The sequence below is a fragment of the Eublepharis macularius genome, chromosome 16 (genome assembly GCF_028583425.1).
Source record: "Eublepharis macularius isolate TG4126 chromosome 16, MPM_Emac_v1.0, whole genome shotgun sequence".
NCBI lineage: Eukaryota > Metazoa > Chordata > Lepidosauria > Squamata > Eublepharidae > Eublepharis > Eublepharis macularius.
In genome coordinates, this window is record NC_072805.1 from 46,932,770 (window position 1) to 46,949,173 (window position 16,404).

The 16,404-nt window shown below is 50.3% G+C and overlaps 1 protein-coding gene across 1 annotated transcript; it reads left to right on the forward strand.

Moving 5' to 3' along the window:
- The first annotated feature begins 1,950 nt into the window (after positions 1-1,950).
- ZNF469 (zinc finger protein 469) lies at positions 1,951-16,121 on the forward strand. Its single transcript, XM_055000521.1, has one exon. It carries the CDS (start codon positions 1,951-1,953, stop codon positions 14,605-14,607), a length of 12,657 nt encoding a protein of 4,218 aa, XP_054856496.1. The 3' UTR covers positions 14,608-16,121.
- Positions 16,122-16,404: the final 283 nt, after the last annotated feature.

Here is a 16,404-nt window from a genome sequence, read left to right on the forward strand (position 1 = left end):
GCTGTGAGAGAATCTGTCCCCTCCGGAGCAGTCTCTGCCAACCTTGTCATTTAAAACTATGCTTCCTGGCTAACATTGCGTCTTCCAACACGTGAAGAACACATGTCCGAAGTCTTGTGTAGCGAGACTCAGTTTTGTACCCAAGACGGCATGTTCTTCAGGGTTTCTGCGCTTTAAAAGAACCATAAACAATCTACAAACAGACCTGAAGCCTCTTTCATTGGGAATAGTGGAATATATTCTGTGGGCCTGTCCAAAATCTCTCTTCAGGAGCCAGCTTTGTGCCATCTCTGACTCCCCCGCCAAATAAACCATAATTCCTTGCATTATTGTTACAAAGATAAACAGAAAAATGATTTTGGAGGTCTTTCATGTATCAAAATGTATTCTTTTTGACGGAGAGAAGCCCTCTCCTGGCTGTGACGCGCAAGTGCATTTGTTCAAAAGTCCTGCGCAGGGTATTTCTTGTTCAAACCCACTTGCCTTTCGGAGGACTGGGTGGGCCCCACACATAACTGCTTCTCCTCCAGTGACTACACCGTGCATTCATCATGTGTTCACAAGAGTTGTTGGTCTATTGTGCTTCAAATGCCATAGACTGGCACTTTGAATCCACCACAAACGCAACGTGCCTTTCAACAGAAGTGGGTCAAACACCCAGTTGCCAGTGGATAAAGTGTAGGACAGACAACAGATCAGTCCCCATGGAAGGACGGAGAAGGGGCTGAGTTCAAGGGGGAAAAGCTGATGCCTCTGAAATCAAAGCAGACGTAGCTGAACACTTCCGTTGTCTTCCGTTCCTTTTTGAAGGAAACAGAAATGCCTTCCTCAGCAATTTAAGCTGGAAGTAAATTGCTTCTAATAACCTTTGAGGTGCTGGAGAGACTGGCGGGGAGGGAGGGCGGAGAGGCAGCTTTTTCAAGAGACCAAGGCAGCAAAACACCCGGCTCTCTCACACACATCAAGTCACAAGGAGCTCATCTTCCTACTATCTTTTAAAATCTCTGAAAAATCCCTGGGATGTGACTGTTGCGGTCGGAATAAGCAGCAAGGGATCTAGACTGGTTGAAAAAATCCATTAGAGGAGTCACAACTCCTTCTGTTCCAGACTTGCAGAGCGACAGAGGTCTGAGGTGTGGCATAAGTCATGCTCCCAGTTACAGGCGTTCCTTCATTCAGTTTGCTACAGAGTAGGAATCACGAGGGGAGGGAGATGTGAATTTCTGGCATTGTGCAGGGGGTTGGACTAGATGACCCTTAGGGCCCCTTCTAGCTCTGTGTTTCTATGCTTTTGGTGCTGCTGTTATTGAATAGAGAAAAGGCTTAAATCCTTGAAGAGTCCCTTCCCCGCCTCGCCCACCCCCTACTGTACAACGAAGCAAGGGACTGTGATGTCAGAGGGCAGCAAAAGACCTTGAGTTGGTTGTGCCAGGTCGGGCCAGTGTTTGTTTAGAATTTATTACAGCTCATCCCTGGGCCCACTTTGCATACTGGACTTTGGTCTTGGGCCATGTGGGTATCGCCTCTGAACACGTGCAGAATATTTGTCTTGCTTCTAATTATGGTCAAAGGCATTAAGCCTCCCTGGGGCAAGGGTGTGTGGGTGTCTGCTTTCCAAAATCAAGAAGAGCGTACCCCAGTCCTTAGATCAGGTCAATGTGTACAGTAAATGCTGGAATGTCTTTGTGTTTTGAGATGGGATATGACAGCAAGTTCCTGAAACTCACTAGCGCTTTTCTGTCTCGTAGGTTTCATGTGGAATTGTGAGATGAACCCCTGTCAGCCATCACACACGAGTCCGGTCCAGTAGCCAGGATGGAACGAGGAACTATCCCAGAGGCTGAGCTGCCTCATAGCTGGCTGAGAACTGAAGGCAATGCATACAAAGGCGTGTTTTCATACTGAGAAGCTGAGGAGACTGGCTTCTTTTTAGACCTGTTCCTTGGTACAATGATGGGAGAGACCCAGCATGCTTATGTCACCAACGATATTGAGCCCAGTGCCCAAGACAAAGACATCAGCTTTGAGCAGTTCAGCAAGAAAGATGTGGGTGGTGCATTTGACAGCGGAGCGCTGGATGGTTCAGAGTCAGGCTTACAAAACCGGGCAGAAAATGGGTCCGGTTTCGCCAGCGCCAAGGACAAGGAGCCTCATAACCAAAGGGAAGCTGTGATCCGGCCCCAGCAAGCGGGCAAAATTGACTTCAAGTCCCTGCACAACAAGTCCAAATTTCCCAGCGACAGCCCTTGGGGAGCTGTCAAAGGAAGCCCCCAATCTCCCACTGGAAAGAGCCGAGCGAGGGATAAAAACAAGCGGTCGGGAAAAGGGGAGCGCGGGCACCAGCAGCTCTACCGGCTCACCATCAGCAATGCCAGACCAAACCCCACCATCGGCATCGCTTACCCACAGCAGAAGGTCACCCCTCCAAAGAAGGCTGAAGTTGGCCAAGGGCCCATCTCGGGGAGCTACAGGTTCCACGTTCCCAGCATCCCCGAAAGGGAGGTGGAGCTCCAGCAAGAAGATCTCAGCTTTGCCCGCTGCTTCCCAGAGACCACCTCAAGCCATATTTCCAGCAACTATACCTCACTGACAGCAGCTGCGCGCCCAAACCATGGGGCAAAGATGCAGCCCCCAGCTGGCATCCCTCATGAAAACCCTGGAAGCAGTGGGCAGCTACATTATCTGGAGTTCCAAGGAAACGGGAATAACTCGTGGCATTCACCAGACAAAAGCCTTCCGGGTGCTAACAGTGGACTCTCTGCCCCAAAGCCCTGCCCCTTCCCTGAGAACAGTAAATCAAACGCGCACTGCTTGGGGCCTCCGTCGTTCCCGTACCCTTTCCCGGCTTTGCACAGCCCAGCTCCAGACCCTTTCCAGAGTGGTGATGCCAACACTCAAGATTATGTCGACGTTTCATTGGCCACCAGTCAGGCCTCCCATGGTGCTCTGGGCTTCCATTCTTCCTCCAGGGAAGCTCTTGGCAACGGCCCCTATGAGAACGTGGCTCCAGAGAGCAGGCTGTACGGGTTGGCTCCTCCGCTGACTCAGTTTCTCCAGTCACAGACTCAAGGGCATTTGCCGTGCTACAAAGGAAGGAACGAACATTCCACTGACCACAATGGTGCTATCTCTCCTTCTGGTGCTATCGACCAAAACCCAAGCACTTTGCAAGAAAACCAAGCCGTTTTCCCACCCAGTTTACATGTTTCTAGTATGCCAAAGCCAATCGGTAAGAGGCAGCCCTCCCTGAAAGACAATGTAGCTAGTCAAAGGATACTGGATGCAGGTAGCTTGCTGAGAAGGAACATGCCTCAGATCTCTCTCCCTCAAGTGCACTTTCAGAACAAGGCTTATAGTGACTCCCCGGCTAGCGGCTTGAGCAGCCCAGGTCCAGTGCCTTTTGAGAAGAACCTTTCCACTTCAGCTCATACCCACCCCCGGCTGTTGCAGGCCTGGGAGGGAGGCAAGAGGCCTTATTCTCCCATGGAACAGAACTCTATGCCTTACGCAAGTCCTGCTGGAAACCAACTCTCCTTCGGGAGCCACTCGGGACCGGAGCAGAGACAACATATCAAGAAGACCTGGCCACATCTCCAGCTCACTTCTCCCATGCCTGGTCAGAACCGGATTGAGCTCTCAAGGAAGCTTGCCAGCCAGAAACTCCCTTTCCCGTCAGAGTGGGAAGGAAGCAGCAAGGCACACAAGCATGCGGCCAGCTATTCTGGTAAAGTGCTGTTGACCGGGGAGGGGGCCATCATGCAGAGGCACGATCCAGCTCCGCAGAACTGTGGCGCAGCGAATGCCTTCTGCTTCGACGGAGCAAAAGAGGCCGACCTTCCCACTGCGGGTGGCTCAAGGAGCAAGTCCCTCTTCTTCAATGGGAACCAGGTAATCCCACCGGCATCCTCCCGGCTCCCCTCTGGCTCGACTTTGGTGCTGCCGTCCTCAGCCTTGGCTGCATCCCCGAGTGATTCCCCTCTCCCGTCGCCTGCCCCGAACCCCACCAACGGCAGTACTTGCTCGTCCCTCTCTCCCATTTCCAGCACTTCCAGCAGCCACAGCTTTGAAGACGGTGCGCCACTGACCACGTCCCCCTTCTTTCACCACCAGTGCCACCCGAAGGATGGCAATAAGCCCGTCCATGTTTCAGAGCCGCTGTGCACCAGCTCGATCCACTACCACGCAGCAGACCCCCTCAAGGCCTTCCGACTCTCCCAAGAAGCCTCGAAAGAGGACCTTCTTTACAAAGGCGTCCCCGTGGAGGGCCACTTCCACAAGCCAAATGTGGACCTCTCCAAAGGGTGCCTGGAGGGCTTTGAGGCTGAGGTGCCTCCTCCGCCTTATTCCTCGCATCACTTTCTGGCCAGCTCACTCAGCAGCGCAAGCCTAGATCAGCTGGACGTGTTCCTGACCTGCAAGCAGTGCGACCAGAACTTCAGCAATCTCTCGTCTTTCTTGGAGCACCGTCAGTTCTGCAGCTTGCACATGGCCCTGCAGGGTCAGACAAAAGAAAACTCCCGGGGGACAGAAATCAGGAAGCCACAACACTTGCCTCCCGATTCTGGAAAGCACACACACGGTGCCTTGGGACCGATGCTGCTGCCTGATTCTCATTTGCAACTCCTTGCTTTGAACAAGACTGTTGATTTCCTGGCCGACGGAGAGGGCAAAGGAGAATCCAAGGAAGACCTTCTCAAGGTGAACCAGCTCAGCAGCCTAGCAACAAACCCTTTGCCTCTTAGTGCCTCTGACTTAGAGATTGATGATGCCAAGCTAGACAGTTTGATCACCGAAGCTCTGAATGGACTGGGGTACCAATCCGATAACCCAGAAATCGACAGCAGCTTCATAGATGTGTTTGCAGATGAAGAACCGGCATCTGTGAAGGTCGCCGGCAGTGGGGCACCTTACAAAGCAAAAGATGGCTTGGCTTTAGGGAAGAAAATGAAGCACGTGGGGATGGAGGAGAATGTGAAAATGGGAAACTGTTATGACGATCGACCCTGTGAAGACCTGACCAAAAACAGAGCCTCTGAGAAGCAACAGGGGCCTAAAGAAAGGATGGCAAACTGGTTTCCAGACCATGGGGGAGAACGACTTGATAAACAGAACAGCACAGAGTTGGTTCAAAGCAAGGCTACGGATCCAGTCATGTATAACGGGGTACAAATTGATGCAACCCCCCAGCTGAAGATAGGAAGGAAAAGCTGCTGCGGATCCTTTCTGCCTGTGAAGCAGGTAACCAAGACTTTTCCGGAACGGAAGCAGCCGAAGAATGTAAAGTGCGCTTCTTCTCCAGTGAGTGACCTCAGACCAGTTGTTGAGCCAGTTGCTGCCTCTGCTGGGAAGGCCAAGCTCTCTGCCAAAGAGGCAAAGAAGCAGAAGCGGCGGAGCGGGACGTGGAGCAAGGAGCTCATTCACAAAATTGTCCAGCAGAAAAACAAGCTCCACAAATTGCACACCAAGAGTACCAAGGCTGTGCCGCTGTCCTTGCTTGCCGACCGACTGCTGCCTGAAACGAAGGACAACAAGTTTGGAGAATATGAATACATTTCAGAATCTGATGACGAGAGAGTGGAATACGCCAAGCGGCATTGCAGGAGGAAGCTGGGCTCGAGGTTCAACGGAAGACTGAGAAGTACCTTCAGCAGGAGGCGCCAAGGGAGAGGCGGAAGGGAGAAGGACAAGGAGCTGGCATGGAGCTACGGGCAGCGGAAAGACAGAGAGGGACCCAAGAGAGCCTTGGGCAAGGAGGGTGGAAGGAAAGACAGCTGCGTGGCCAGATTGCGCAGCCGAAGCAGCAGGTCCTCCGCCAGCAGTTGCCAGAGCACAACCTTCTCCAGCGAAACTAGCAGTAGCCCCCAAAGTACCGAACGGGCTGATTCAGACACCGAGAAGGAAAGTGAGCCCAGAAAGAGGTCTCTGCAGAATCCCAAGCACGTGGTCTCACTTCCAAGAAAATTCCTGCATGTTCCTGAGAGAGAAATGCTAAGAAGAAGCTATACAATTGCCTCCGACTTGCCCAGAGAGCCAGACAGTGTCAACTCAGCCAAGATTCCACCTCCGGTTTTTAAGGTGCATCAGAACGACAGTCCGAACACAAATGAAGATGAAGGATTGCTACGTACCAAAGGGAACCTACATCACAGCAATACTACGCTTGGCAAAAGCCCAGCCACGCTTTTGGGTTCTGAAGAGTCAGAGCAGTGCCATGGGACGCCCGATCACGATGAAGATAAGCCAAGGGCTACAAGCAAAGCCGTGCAGCCATGCGAGGTAGGAATAGATCAACGTTGGCATCAGTTTACTGCCTATAATGGGCAGTATCAAGTTGAAGAATTAATTGTTCCTCCCTCCATCGGTAACAATGGAATTCCCATGAATGAGAACGCAGTCTATGAAAAAGTAAACACTACGCCTTTAGAGAAGCAAAAGGAATTTATTGCTCCCATCAGCTGTTTTAGTGACAATCCTGTCGGCTTGGGGATAGCTGAGAAAGGACCCAATATGCTTGCCAACACTGCTGACACATTTTATGACTGCAAAGGATTATCCGGTAGCTATGAGTCGCCAGGTCTCTTCTCCGGCTCTCCAACCATTGAATCATCCGGCAGAGACAATGTTTACTTGTGCCAGGGAGACATTAATGTCAGCTCGTTCAAACTGAAACACCCCGTGATCTCACCGTACGAAGCCAACCAAAGTAAGGTCCCGTCACCTCTGGGCTTTGATTCTTCTTCTGTCTTTGGAGAGATCCCCGTAGCTGACTTCGATGCTACCTTGTACGATAGTGTTTCTCCAAGCAAGGACAATTACGTTCCCTTCCCATGCACCAGTCATCCACTTGGCAAGATGACCCCTTTTGACCAGCAATACTCTTCATTCCTACAAGAAAAGGAGTGGAACCAGCTAGTAGAGGTATCACCCGTTTTACCAGAAGACCTTGCCCCGTTTCATAGCCTTTCTGTGGAAAAGCCGTTAGCAAAGAGCTTCCACAGTGAGATTAATCAAATGCCCTTGCCTGAAAGGATTGCCGATTACAACGAACCTTTTATGACCAGCATATCCGATGACGACCTAGAGATCAAAAGGTTAGTCACTGAGTTGGAAAGCCAGCTACAAACTAGCAAACTTAACACGGAGGCATCGGATGGACACCAAACGCCCAAACGACACACGGATGCAGAACGGAAGGTGTCTGTCAGCCAGTTTTCTCCTTTAACTCTGGACCAACAGAGCGATGGAAAGGGGCTATTCTTAGTGGAGGGTGAATTTGAGAACACAGGCCTTCTCTCTACAAAAGCCTGCCTCTGTGAAAATTCAGAAAATGAGAAGACACTTCCAGAGTTAGATGCCAAGTATGGAAGCCCCCGGGAACTTTGGCCTTGTTCAGTCCAATTCAGTCCTTTACGGTCTACCCTGAACGCAACGTCTGCTGCGGATCTGATCCTGGTTGGCTCTTTCGGCTCCAAAGAGTCCCAAGACGAACTTCATGAAGGTCTGAAGGATGCTGAAATCCCTGGGGAAGAAGGCTTCAGGGAAACAAGGGATTTGTCTACCAGAATGATGCCGGTATCTGACAACACTCCCAGCTACACGGACCATTTGATGCGAAGCCCTGATCCTTTGTTCCCTAAGAACCTGGCGGGAGCTGAGCTAAATATTCATGACACTTTGCCACTGGAAGCAGACGGTTTTCCAGAACTGCCACAAAAGGAAAAAATGTTTGACAGCACTGAAGAGCTGGAATCGTATGGCCATGAGGTCCCATGTCTGAAACCAGAATTTGGACTGCAAGATGTCAGAGCTCAGGAGGAGGAGGAGAACTTGCTGTCGAGCACTGAACAAGTCAAAGATCCAGAAGAAAGACCCGTGAGCAAAACTAAGGCGCCTGAAATGCTGGAATCTAGGGCACCCATCCAGAGGGATGAAGATAGATATCTACTTCTGGAAGAGGCCGAGGAAACGGAAGGTGCAACTGCTTGCCCAAGTCCAGCACCGTGCGATAAAGCCGGCAATGGGAAAGCCTTGCTCTTTGATTCATTGCCATTTTCCAAGGAGGTGGAAGGAGGGGCAGAATACGTGTCGGCCCCTCGAGGGAAGTCAGCTAATCCGCTGCAGCAGCTGCAGTTGTTCGTTGCCAGGACTGTCAAACACAATGAGGAGGACTCGCTGCTGCCATGTTTCCCAGGCCTGCATGCTGGCCCCCTCCAGCCCACGAGTGCCGATATGCAGCCGGAACAGGAAGAGGAGGTTGCAGACAGTGTGGCAAACGGAGACGTGGCTGAAAGCCCCACACCGGGGGAAAGGAAGGGGCTTGTGGGGGACGAGTCGGGAAGCGAAGCATCTGACCCACCAGAACCGAGCTTGGAAGCAGTTGAGCAAGTGGGGCCCTTGCATGAAAAGCTCTCTCCCGCTGCAGAGCAATTGGTGCTTCCGAGCCCTGAACCACACGCGGTCCCACAGCAGCTCTTGAAGGAGGAATGTTCAGCGGCGGTTGACATGGATAGGCCTGCAGGTGCCCTTTCATCAGAGCACAGTAACCTCTCCCTGCTCAGCAACTCAACGGTAACCTCATTGCTAAGAGAGGAAGGATCAGTGGGGGCTCAGGTTACAGGAGAGCAGGAAAAAGCAACCTTGGCATTTAGGAGCTGCAGAAAATCCCCTTCAAGCCCTGGATCATTTGAGCAAGATACGCCGGGCCACGCATTACCAGCAGCGCTCGAAATCCAAGTCACACGCTGTGCTACTTGGGGCGAAGCAGGCAGTCAAGAACAGCCATCGTGTCCTGTAAAATCTCAACAGACTGAATTGAGTGGAGAGCAGCCACAAAACAACGCATCTTTGGTTCCCCCCAGCTCTCCTGAAGATTGTTACCGGGATGATTATGTCTTGCACAAAACAGGCTTCTGTCCAGGAATGAGCCCGGGCTTGGCTGAAGGCCTGGAGGAACAAGCGAGTCACTGTGTAGAAGCCTCCCGGGATAGTTTCCCCATGGAATCTGATCAGAAACGTGCACAGGGAAAGAACACGAGAAATGTAGCACTCCCTGACTTCGGAGAGCTAATATCTCAAGAACTCCACTGTCTGAGCGCACCTCCTGACGGCCAGCCTATTGCACTTTGTGCGCACAATTACTCCTCCGATGAAGAGAAAGTTGGCACTGGAAGTCCTTCAGAACACAAGGAATGGAAAGAAGCAACCCCCTTCACTCCCATTTTGCAGCATTGCAATGCCTCGTCTCCGCTGCTCTTGGACATGATAGGCGGCCTACAGCAAGGTCATTCGGAAAGTGCCCCTGGTGTTTTGGCAGAGCCTCCAAAGGACATCACCACACCAGCAGCCTTGGATGCTCCATTAGCTCTTCCTGCAGAAATGAACAGACCCTCGGGGCTGCAAAACAACAGTGGCAAATCCCCTGAGGTGCTGTCTCTTATGTGTACGGATCTTTCTGAAGGGCTGCCCCCAAGTCCACATGGTGAAGACAGTGACCCGTTCTCTGCCAAGGTCGTGATGGCCAGCTCCCCTTCAGTTTCCCTACAGGGCATCTTTCTTGGCCCTTCTCCATCAGAGACTCGCTCTGCTCAGCACAGAGATGAAGGTGCAGAGCAAACGTCAACACTCCAGGAAGCAAAAGAGACTGAAAGCTGCTCCCTAGAAGTCAGGAAAGATGAATCCCAGCAAGAAGTCTTTACAAAACATGTCGTTATTCCTGAGATTCCGACAACTGCCCTCACAAAAATAGCCAACGAGGAAGCGGCTTGCCTCCATGCTAGCCGTTGTCGAGAGGCTGGGTACAGCTACAATTCTCAAAACACGGACAGCAGAGATGATGTGAAGAAGAAAGGCCATGGACAGGAGGAGCTGAGGGCAGGTTCTTCTAGCCCCAGGGGCCAAGAAGAGGGTGAAGATGGAAATCCCCAAAATGTTTCCAAAATCAGACAGCCGGAAGAAAAGAAGGGAAACAGATTGCAAGTTGCCTGTGATATTTGTTCCATCTCTTTTAGATCCAAAACAGGCTTGATGAGACATCGGGCTGTGAAACACCAAGAGAACAAGGATGGGGCTCGGTTGCCTGGTTTGAGTCCGAGCAAGCCGGCCTCTAAGAGGAATATGAAGGCTTTTGTCAAAGAAAGAGTGTACACCTCACGCAGTCCCCAAACCACCACTGGCCAAGTTGTTCCCAGATCCTACCGAAGCCGGAGGAAAGAGCCCAGTGCAGAGATCCAGGAAGTTGTTAGCAGGGTGCTTCGTGACCTGAGCGTCGTTTCATTGGACATAACCCATGAACAGCAAAGCATGGAGAGTATGAGTGAAGAAAGGGAAACAACAGCAGCAAGATTGGAGGAGTCAATGCCTAAGTCTAGAAAAAATTCAAGGACAGGAGGAAATGAGGGAGAGGCCAAGCCTGTTGGGTCAGGCATTTTAGCGGAGAAGAAATTGAGGAGGAAAGGGAAAAAGGGGAAAGCAAAAGGAATTCTCAACCAAAACAAGGTCATTGGGTCTCGTCTTTCCGAGGGTCACTCGCAGGGGGTCCCCAGAACTGTCAACCTGGCTCTAACTGTGGCCTCTAAAGATCTGGAAAAGAGCTCCACCTCCACGGAAGCTCAGACCAAGAGCCAGTTGTCTTTGCCCCCTCTCCCTCTGACAGTCAGTGACTCTGAAGTAGATGGAAGGACGGCCTCAGCCAAAGAGACGTCTGGAGAACAGGTACTTCCAGACGTAGGAAGGGGCAGCGCAGAGGAGATGGAAGATCCAGAGTTAGAAGAAAAGCTTCACATGCAAGACAGTTGGCAAACTGGGTCCCCAAAGCAAGTTGAGAAACAGTTGAGCAACCTTTGCGATGAGCAGAATGAATGTGACAGCATGAATGTGAAGGAACTTGAGGTGAAGGAGCATCCTTTGGAAGAGGCCAGTCGCAGAAACCAAAACAGTCTGTTGATGTCGATACGGAGCCCCGAAAGTCAACAGCTGCCGTCGGACTCTGGACCAGACAAAAAGAGTTCCATAGAAGATTCCTCAGGAAAAGCCGCCGCTTATCCCGGGGATTCCAAGCCCTGGCAGATCGGAGAGCTTCCACGGAGTCATGAATCTCATGACGATGGTCCCAGCCTGCAGAGCTTGTTTGACGATGACACCACCTTTTCACAACTCTTCCCTCGGAACGACCAGTTTGCCCGGAGGAAGTGCACTCGCGTGTATGGAAAGCGGACCAAAAAGCTGAAACCTGTCGCAGAGGTGAACACCAAGCTAGAAGTTGCGACCAACCTCTTCACGATCCGGATGGCTTCAGACCTTGGGGAAACCAGCTCTTTCTGTGTCACTAGAGACGATCCTTGTGAGTATGAAACCATCTCAATTGACGATGCGTTGATGCTCAACATGTGCCACAGTAGCAAAACAATGACGAGCAATTCCAGTCCCAGCTCGGCCAAAAACGTTGCTCTTCAGCCAGAGGTTAGACAAAGAGAAGAAGCTACTGATTTGGAGAAAGACGACACCTTAAGCTTCCTGTGTCAGACGGGTCAAACAGAAGTTCTTCCAACCTTGAGCAGCTGGGGTGGTCTAGGGAAAGAGACAGAAAGGGCCTCTGATGATGGACCATTGCTTAAATCATCCATGGAACTTTCCAGGGGCCATTCTGTGATGGAAGCCAGTCCGGAACCCCCAGAGCTCGAAGAAGAACCCTGTGATGCTAGAAGGAATGAAAACCCCATCTTACCTGAATTTCATACAATTGATATGGAGATGTTGAATGCAAAGTTTGAGATGAGGGACATGTCCTATTATAATGCTGGAGAAGATCATCTCCATCATACAGACGAATGCACCTTAGGTTTGAAGCCAATGTCCGTCGGCCAAGGCAGGCCACTCAAAAATAAGCTAGAAGAAGGAAAGCAGGGGAAACCCCGCAGTGACCTAAACCTCAAAACGAAAGAAAAGCAGTACAAGTGCAAAGTATGCTTCCAGTGGTTCCTCACCTTAGGGGAGCTGGACTTTCACAAGCTCACCCATAATCCTTCCCCTCCGCCAACCTGCTACATGTGCGTCCAGAGGAAATTCAGCTCACGAGAGCAGTTGAGGGACCACTTAAAGGAGAAGCATGCCAAGAACAAAGCTGGCTTGTGGGCTTGTGGGATGTGCCTCAAGGAGATCTCGGATGTCTGGATGTACAACGAGCATTTGAGGGAGCATGCGACTCAGTTCGCTCGGAAAGGCCAGGCTCAGAAGTCGGTCTTGGGAATGCCTGGCTGTTTCAGTGAGGACGATGCTGCCGTCACTCACTTCCTGAACTCCATCCTCTGTCGGAAGCCCAGCAAGTCCTCCAAGAATGCTGAACCCAGTAGCAAAGCTCTCATTTGCAAAGAGACCAATGTCCCCAAAGAACCCCCAGGGCAAGAGGGAAAGATCAGCAAGGACCCAACGGAAAACCCAGTCAGAACCAAGCCTTCAGCTTCTTCCCCCAAAGTATCGGCAGTTTCATCCCCGGACCCTGCCCCTAAGGTTGATGGGCCTCCGAAGACGGTGCCCATGCACCCCGAGTGCAAAGATCCCTCGCGAGACTGCCATCACTGCGGGAAGCAGTTCCCCAAGCCTTTCAAACTCCAGCGCCATCTCGTGGTGCACAGCTTGCAGAAGATCTACTTGTGTCACAAGTGCCCGATGTTCTACCAGGAAACCAAAGAGCTTCGGAGCCACCTTAGCCAGGAGCACGGGACAGCTGAGGAAGTGGACATCAAACACACCACCCTGTATGCCTGCGAGCTCTGCGCAGATGTCATGCACGTTATCAAGAAGTCCTTCATCTGCAGCACCTGCAACTATACCTTCTCCAAAAAAGAGCAGTATGACAGGCACATGGAAAAACACCTGGTGGGGAGCAACAAGACCTTCCGCTTCAGAGGCGTTTTGCGGCCAGGGGTCGTTTCAAAGGATGGAGACAAGAAAATCAAAGAAGAGTCGCGCCCAAGGGAAGGCATGCCTGCTGCCAAAAAGAAGAAGGTCCTCCATCACAACAGCTCCCTTGTGCAGGGCTCACCTGTGCACCTGGATTGTCTCCATCCCCACCAGTTAGGGAGTGAAGCTCTGCTGCCCCCAAGTGAACCTCTGTCCACAGCGGTCCGTGCGACCACAACGCCTCCACTCCAGGCCTCCGTAAAAACAGAAGACCGGATGGGAGATTTTTCTGGACTTTTGGCCGAAATAGAAAAAAATCCGTTTGGCCACCTGCCTTCGCCCCCTCCCCTGGCACACCAGCAAGAATCAAATGGCCCAGAGGCCAGGCACGTGGCTACACTTTCCATGGGCCAGCTGATGAAAGGAAGCTTGCCAGATGAGAATCCACCTCCATTTTTAGACTCTCCTGACGCAATTAGCATTGATCTTGCCAGTTTAGCACATCAACAAACCGAAGCACAAAAGCTGCCTCCCCTTCATCTCTCTGAGAAGCACAAGCAAGCAGAAGTTCCTGAAAAGGTCACCTTTAGCAGTGAGGTTGAACATCCCGTGGGCAAATGGGGCAACTCACATGGGCAAGAAGCTCCTGTAAGCAAGATGTCCGAACTTCCTGCAGCAACCTGGGGGGTTACAGAGAGCAAGGGGTCCGGCAAAGCACAGTGGATCAGCCATCCTAGTATGAAAGAAACAGTTTGTCAGGACAGCGCTTTGAAGCTAAATACACCCGAAGCCGCCTGTCACACTTTACCTCTGAAGGACAAGACATCACCGCCTGCCCTGAATCGGCCTGCCAAAGAGATCCCCTCCAAGAAAGTCACAGTTGGTCAGGATGGCATTGAGAATGCTCCAGACGCCCAGAACCCCCTGGGCGGTACAGGAGAGGTTCAGAAGCCCCCCTGCCCAAAAGACAAGGCCCCACCAGAGATGGCTGCTTGCCCCAAAGACAGCAAAGCTCAGGTGGGTGTCAAAGACACGGGAAGCATCCAAATCAGTCCTGCGAGTGGCCACCTCCGAAGTGACGCTGGAGGCACTCCAATGAGGCACAACCACCCCGAACCCAGCAGATTCCAAGAAAGACCCGTTTCCAATGGGCTCACCAAGCTACTCCCCAAAAAGCGGAGAGAACACAAGTCCTCTCACAAGGGAAGTTCAGCCTCCCGTGAGAATATCGAGGGGGACGGAGGCAAGAAGAAGAAAGTCCGAGCGCCAGAATCCATGAGGGGCGACAGTGCTGGAGGCTTCAAAAGGGCCGACTGGTCCAATAGCGAAGCTTTAGCGCTCTCCCCTCGAAGGAGAGATGTGTACTGCAACAAACTGACCCCCAAGCCCAAGATGCCCGTGGCAGGTGGCCAGCTCAAGAAGATGGTGCTTGACCAGTGTTTCCAAAAGAAAGCGGAGATCCGCCATTCCAATGGAGACTTGAAACAAAAGAAGGATGCCTTGGGAAAGGCCTACCATCCCCTCTTAGCCAAAGACCCCTCCACTTCCCTGGCCAGCTCTTTAAACCGACACAGAGCTGTCCAAGGTGCTAAGCTCCCTGACACTCACCACTACAGGACGGCTGAATCCCAGAACAATCTCCTAAGCCAACTGTTTGGGCAGAAATTAACTAGCTTTAAAATTCCTTTAAGAAGAGATACTTCTGAGTAATTTATGAAAGTGACTTATGGTGATCCTTCGCTGCTTTCATGGGGTTTGCAAGGGGGAAAAAAATTATCAAAGCATTAAATTCGTTTGTGTAGCGTGATTTTCTCTGTCTAGCTTAAATGAACTTGCACTGCAGCCTCTGAAATAGTTTTGCTTTGTGTCTTGATAATCTACTTTAATTCACCTGATTTATCATGCAAATGCTAGAACTTTGATGTTGCTGATGATTTTCATGAACTAAAACTGTAATCGCTTTGGGCAGAGCGAAGCGTCAAGAGGAAATGCTTTATTGGAGAAGTGCTGAGGTTATGGGGATACTTGCAAATCCCGGGCCCTTTTGAGACTGTGTCTCTGTTATCTTTGTACAAAGTACTTGAAGAGATGAACTTCATTCCAGAGACGTCTTATTCATAAGGTGCAGTACACTGTAGAAAGCATTTTTTTTCTCCTGAAGATTTTGCACAAATAATCCTGAATGATTTCATTTAATTGGGAGCCAGCCTAAGACATGATACAATTAAAAAAAAAATTAAATTAAGAAGGAAGCAGGCCCTCGTTTTGACAGACATCCATTCCTAAGAATGTGGAGTTAAGAATGAACTAATTTGTACAGCCTTAGGGGCCTTTTGAAAGTTGCTACCTTCTTTAGACCACTGTAGATGTTGCTGAAAGGGATTTTTAAAAAAAATTATATGTCCCCTCCAACCTAGCTGAACTGCACCTTGAAGATTTTTTGACATAGTTTCTTTTTAATTATTATTTTAATTATTGATGTTTTTCCCGTGAGAGAAAACTGTGCCAATTTACCACCACCGTTACCCCTCCCCGAAATGCAGTACTGTCCTAATTATCTGTAAGGTATGATTTCTAACTCTTACTGTATCGAAGATAGTTGCTAGAGTTTGGGCTTTCACGACGCAGTTAACTGGTGCTATTATCATTTTTGTAATGTGAATACTGACAAGAACAAACAAGTCAAGGGGAGGGAGGGGACAACTCATTAAAGAAGTTAACAGTTGCCTGTATTAACCTAACACAGAGAGAGAGAGAGAACAGGGAGGGGGCATGCTGTATATCCTCTTGCAAACCTGGTACTCCACAGGATATGCAACCACGGTTACATCTTGAGGTTTTAATCTCAGGTGTTGTGTCATTTTTAGGGTCCTCTGAGGTCACGGAGGAGAAGAGAAGGTGCACTGAAGGGGTTGGGGCAGGCGGGCAGCGTTCTTTCTGTGTGTCTTTCAACTATATGTGTTTTGTTTTTAAGTTTTTTTTTTAAAAAAAAGGAATTAAGTGGCTTTATCCTGTTAATATGTACCTTTACAGTTCTTTGTGTAAAAAAAAAAGTAGGTTAATTATACATTGGGTGCAATGCGTTATGTTTAAAGTTTTTATTTTGATATTTGTCAAAGAGCAGAGAAAAGAGCAGAAAACGCCCGTTTGTTTTTTATAATGTTGTACAGGGGCCATTTGAGCACCTCGTGAATGTTGTTGAATAAAATATGAGATGAACAATATGCAGTGGTACTGTAAAACAGGGCCTGGATTTCTCTTCTCAAATATAGTCCAATATTTTCACAGAAACCTGCTGGTCTGCCTGGCATTTTTAAGACAAGACACTTTTGCTCCCTTTTTGTGGTGAGAGGGGATGGGCACGGGGCTTTCGTGTGTGCATATAGCAAACCGACTTGACCTTACTGTCCTGTGACAAACTAAATTAGGGCACTTCATTAGATGAAGCCCAATTAACCTATGGAACTCATTGCCCCAGGATGCTGCAATCCCATTGCCAGATAATAC

Bases quoted from the DNA above. Each gene is read 5' to 3' on its own strand.
- ZNF469 (XM_055000521.1), top strand. From the start codon at position 1,951: ATGATGGGAGAGACCCAGCATGCTTATGTCACCAACGATATTGAGCCC.